At 34.8% G+C, this 6,000-nt stretch overlaps 1 protein-coding gene across 1 annotated transcript in view; it reads left to right on the forward strand.

The window, feature by feature from the left end:
• Nucleotides 1-5,770, forward strand: part of DOCK4 (dedicator of cytokinesis 4) — a 931,895-nt gene extending 926,125 nt beyond the window's left edge. The window contains exons 51-52 of the mRNA XM_058189675.1: nucleotides 2,265-2,323; nucleotides 3,175-5,770. Coding sequence (XP_058045658.1) covers nucleotides 2,265-2,323; nucleotides 3,175-3,588 — 473 coding nt within the window. The 3' untranslated portion in view covers nucleotides 3,589-5,770. The remainder of the gene's footprint in view (nucleotides 1-2,264; nucleotides 2,324-3,174) is intronic.
• The last annotated feature ends 230 nt before the right edge of the window (nucleotides 5,771-6,000 follow it).

A 6,000-nucleotide genomic window follows, 5' to 3' on the forward strand; every position in this document is an offset into this window, starting at 1 on the left:
TGGTGGGAAATCCCAGCGGGAAATTCCAGCGGGAAAACATTTGAATCCTATTGGTGACCAACTGACCCAGGTGTGTATATAAGGAGAGCATCCTGCCTGCATCTTTCGCTGAAGTCTCACTATAAATAAAAAGAGCTGTTGTCATGAATCCAGCCTCGAACTCCTTACTCGCAAACTCAACAGAGGGGGATGGAGATTTGCTCCATACTCCAGAGCAGGAGCAAAGCTTCGTCTCTTGCTGGATCTCACCGGCCCTTGTTGGTGCTCCATGTACCTCAGTCTCTCAGGGAGATGCTTGACTTCCTCTCAGTCCCAAGACACTGGCTAGCCCATGAGGTGAGAGAGAGAAAGAGAAGGAGAGAAGGAGACAGAATGAAAGAGAGAGAGGGGGGGAATATGAGAGAGAATGAGGGGAGGGGAGAGAGAGAAACAGAATAAGAGAGAGAGATTGAGAGAATGAGAGAGAGAATGAGAGAAAGAGACAGAATAAAAGAAAAAGAATGAGAGAGAGAATAAGAAAGGGGGGAGAGAAAGAGGGGGAGAGAAAGAGAATGAGAGAGAGAGAGAATCAGAGAATGAAAGAGAGAGAGAGAATCAGAGAGAATCAGAATGAGACAGACAGAGAGAGACAGAGAGACAGAAATGAAAGACAGAATGAGAGAAAGAGAGAATGAGAAAGAGGGGGAGAGGGGGGAGAGAGAAAGAGACAGAGAGTGACAGAATGAAAGAGAGAGAGAAAAAGAGAGAGAATCAGAGACAGAGAATGAGAGAAAGAGACAGAAAGAAAGAGAATGAGAGAGAGAGAGACAGAGAGAGACAGAGAGGGAATCAGAGAGAATGAGAGAATGAGTGGGAGAGAAGGGGAGAGAGAGAAAGAGAGAATGAGAGAGAAAGTGGGAGAGAAAGAAAGAGAGAAAGAGAGAGAGAGAAAGAGAGAGGGGAGAGTAAGAGAGAGGGGGAGAGAGAGAAAGAGAGAGGAGGGAGAGTGCCTGAAGGACCCCATCCCATCACTGGGAGTCCAGGCACTTCAGCAAGTGGCATACTGGATTCATATTAGTGGTCCGCGGAATTTAAAAGTATGAATTTGGTGGTCCCTAAGGTCCAAAAGGTTGGGGAGCCCTGCTTTAGAAGCTTTTTTCAGCCCTAACAAGGTGCTAGCAAGTAATAATAATAATAATAATAATAGTAATAATAATAATAATAATAACAACAACAACAACAACAACAACAATAATAAATTAATAATTTATAAATTAATAATAATAATTATTATTATTATTATTTAATTTTTATACCGCCCTACTCCCGAAGGACTCAGGGCGGTGAACAGGCAAATAAAATAGTACAATATATTACAATAAAACACATTTTAAATAAATAAAACACATTTTAAGTAAAGCGAACTCCGTGCTTTGCATGCTTTTCTCATTGCTGCTCCCTCTCAGCTGTGCTTTAGAAGTTTAGAACCAGAAAACTAATGTGCTGAAGCTGACCAGACAAAGGATGCTAGCCAGATGACTTTCTGGTAGGCAGATTTTTTTTTTCTATTTTCCTCCCCAAAAACTAAGCTGTGTCGTATACTCTGGTGTGTCTTATACTCAGAAAAATATGGTATATTTATTTTGGGTTTTATGATAAAATGGAAATATAACCCCTGATTACTGTTTTTCAACTTTCTAAAATATTGCAGTACTAAGTAGTTTCCACTTCAGGTATATTTTTTTAACTGTGGGGTTAATTCAAACCAGTCTGGGCCTAATCTGATAATTCATTTTATTACCTTATACTATTTTTTACTTGAGAGTTCTATGAGAGAGAGTGAATGGAGCAAACTTATGTGGTTAACCAAGATTGTCCAATAGAGATATTCCCTCTATTGCATACTCTCAGTTCATGTTTATCTTGTAAAATTTCTATTGTTATAAAGTATTTTCAGTTCAGTACTTCATGCTTATTTTGTCCAGGAGATTTTCTTATGGCTATCTGTCGCTGGGAAGCTCTATGTTTTCTATCCGAGGTCCATTTTTCTGACTCTGTTTTTAATCCTGTTGCAATTTTACAATCTGCAACTTTATCAACATATTATAAGATATGTGTTTTATAAATCTCTGCATGTAAAATGCATGGGCATTTTTTCCTTCCCCTCTCCTCTCTCACACACATTTTTCTTCATTTTGGCTAAACTGTTCATTTCTATCAAGCCATCACAGTCCTCACTTACTCTAAACTATGTTAAATTCATGTGAAAATGATTTTCTCTACAGCATCACCAGTTCGACATATAACCTCAGTTTCCCCTTCTGCTGGAAGATCTCCGATGAAGGTACTGTTCTGTCTTCAATACATTTAGAAGCAGAACTGCATTGTTTATTTCTCATAATTTACATTAATTGTGACTGACTTTTCACCTCCAAAACATAAATGTGTATTTATGCCTTCCCAATTTGCGTAGTATGATGGGAAAAAAGAACTAAGCTTTTTAGTCATTTCTGTTCTGATAAATGAACAAATCATGTAAAATTTCATAAAATACAATAGGCTGAATACATTCAGGAGACAGTTGTCACAAATTGGAATGAATATAAAGATATTAATTTCCTAATCTTAATTTCTCTCACTGTACCACATAACATAACATAACATAACATAACGTAACGTAACGTAACGTAACGTAACGTAACATAACATAACATAACATAGCATAACATAACAGCATATCCATGCAATTCCAGGAGCATTCACAATGGATGACTGCTGTTAAGATATATTAAATAATCCTTGTTGAGCAATGGGGACTCAAGTTATTTGGATTATGATTTCTCCCAACATTCATAGGTTGTTGAATTTGGTTTAGCTTGAAGGTACCACCAATATAGCATAGTTTACTTGCAGCTTTCTGTGATCTAATATACTAAATAACACAAATATAGATTGGGTGATTGTAATTTAAAAGTAGATACAAACCACAATAATTCAAGGTTTTATAGTATCAGTGAATAAGCACCATTCAGTTTTTGATGTTCAGACTACAAAACTGTTATAACAATAAGTATTGTTATAACATGAACAATAACAGGGACCCAGAAATAATATAAAGGCATGTTCCTCTACTTCCTTTACCTTCTTAGTCTCTTCTTTCTATTTCCAGACTAATTTTTTCTTTTCTAAACTCAGGTTTCTGTGCAATCATTTTCATCTTCTCCTATGGACAGGCTCATTTCCAACTGTCCAGTCTCGTATGGAAGTTACAGCAGTGGCATTTCTTCACTTAGTCGATGTAATACATCTGAAACATCTGGTTTTGAAACTCACATCAATGAACATCCAGTTCCTCTTTCTAATTGCAACATTTCTGAAGAGCCAATAAGAAAAGAGAGCAAGACTCCTCCACCTTATAGTGTTTATGAGCGGACTCTGAGGCGTTCTTTCCCACTACCTCACAGCCTTTCCATTCCCATTTCTACAGATCCACCAGCATTACCCCCAAAACCTTTGTTGGTCAGACCAAGCAATTTGGAGCACAGCAGCAAGAGAACAGAGCAGGTGCCTCGACCCAGGCCTCTTCCACGAAAAGTCTCTCAGTTATAAATAAAAGTCAAAAAGTCATTTTTTGAATGACTTAAATGAAAAGCTTATCTAATATAGGCACTTTAATATTTTTCACAAATCTTCCTGGTGATTTTTTAAAACTGCTTAACTTTAAGTACTTAACTAAGTACTAGCTTAAAAAGCCAGAACCTAGAGGCAATGAGACTGAAATTCTATATTTAGCATAGCATACAGCAATTGTGATTCTGCATATAAATTTGAAGCAGGAGTCTAGTTGTTCAAACAACATCAAAGCATACTTTTCCTTGAAAGCCTTATATTAATGCAACAGTGTACTTTCTGACAGAATAAAATTTAATTTGAAGCTAATGAATCCTATAAAGTTCTTGTGGTTTGTGATCACATTGCACTGGAAACGGTCCTATTACAAAGATGTTGTAGCTGAATTTCTAAGAGGAAAAGTTTGGGTTGCTTTCTTTCTACCGACATGTTATTGCCTTTTATCAATATTTGTATGTTGTTTGAACTTATATCTTAGATATCTTTTTTTCCTAGAATTCTGATAGTGGTTAGTTTACATGCTTGTAGGATTTGCCCCCTCCCATTATATTTTATTTTATTTTAGATAGGTGCAATTTACAGTTCCATAAAGATAATAAACGTTAATAATTATTATATTATAGAAAATGTAGCCAATATGTACAGTTATTTTTTTAAAAAAGATCATTGATTTCAGACACAGAAACTAACTTCTCAGAATATTTTAATAGCCAAAACGAATAAGTCATTTTAAATGTAAATCAAAAAACCACTGTCAGACTCTTAAAATGAAAATGCTGAAAGCAATTGAGTGCAAGCAAATATTCACGAGAATGCTATTTACAAGAAGAATTAATTGAAGCAGCAAATTTTTAAAGACAAGATTCAGCCTTGTTATTATTATATATAGTTTCTGAATGAAAGTTCTTCCATTCTGTTGTTCTATATTCCATTGCAAAAACATAGATAAAATAATTTAGGGGATAGTGGCTTAGATGGTGGAAAGAGAGAGGATTTTAGGGCACAGACTGAAAACTTGTTGGCAATTAAATGTAATCCAGATTTCATCCCCAAATCCTGCAAAACGTTTTCTCTAAAAGTGCTCTTACTCATCCCAAATGGAGCCCTAACTGGTATTTTGCTAGAAAGCTCCTGTATTTTTGAAAGCTCACACTTAGTTCTATACCTGTATAAACTAAACATAGAAACAAGTGTATAGGCAATTTTTCCATTTCTTATCTCTCCCCCCCCCAAAAAAAAACTTACTGTTTGTGGTATTTGTTTGATATCATGTGGTCTGTACTTTTCAATTGTACCATTAAAGTTACCTCCCTGTTTTGTTGGGAAACTTGTGTTGATTTTATCAGTTTATCTTGTTGATAGTTTAACTGGAACATTATTGACGACTTTTTATATTCCTCAGTGAGAAACTCTCAGCAGGTATATGCTATTAATGGTAGCTATAGAAGTTTTATATAATAAATGTTCAAGTATTTTTGTACATAACTGGTTAATTTTAATAAGTACAATTATGTTTGGGGAGGAAAGCAAATGGTTGTGTATGCAGTACGATTGTTATAATTATGCCAAATACTTTACGTAATTGGGGGAACAGGGACACAGGGAATAATATTTGTACATATGTGTTTTTAACAATAATTCTGCCATATTCATTCTACAACTTTGAATGTCAAAAATATATTAATATATGTTGAAATACCTACGTTTAGCAAAGGTGTTTACAACTGGAAAAAGGACATAAAAATTAGGTTTGTTGGTTGCAGATTTTGAGGCTAGAGATTTCTCAATTTGCTTGATTGTAACATTTTTTTGTGTCTGCATAACTAAATTTTTTGAATCATAAGCTACATTTTTATGCTTTTAAAATATATTGTAATTTAAATAAACTGTCATAAACTGGATAATAGATCCACTTTGATCCCTTCCTATATTGTATTTAGAATTAAATCTGTGTTTGCCTGGTGCTTCAGCTTAGACAGAATCAGTATTATTTGCTGCTTGTCCATTTTTAAAATATACTTGAGAGTAAGCAAAAATTTTACTCATGTGCACGTATTACTGATGTCTGCTTAGCAGCAAAACATTTTAATGTAGTTTGTTTACAGATAATTATATTGGTTGTTGAGAAATCATAGATCAAAATAAAATTGATTGAAATTCATTGACCAGTTTTATTTTCTGGTGAGTGGTGCATTAAAATCAATTTGTGACGACATTAAAATAGACTCTTATTTTTGATTAGGCTTCATATATGATTTTAAGAAACAAAGATAAAACCTAATATCCTTTTTTGTTCTCTCTCTCCAACACAGTTCAATTCCATAATTTATCTTATTTATTAACATTTTCATGATATCCTAGTCAAATGGCTCTGGGTGATAAGCTGTTTCC

Source organism: Ahaetulla prasina, chromosome 7 (assembly GCF_028640845.1).
Source record: "Ahaetulla prasina isolate Xishuangbanna chromosome 7, ASM2864084v1, whole genome shotgun sequence".
NCBI classification, from domain to species: domain Eukaryota; kingdom Metazoa; phylum Chordata; class Lepidosauria; order Squamata; family Colubridae; genus Ahaetulla; species Ahaetulla prasina.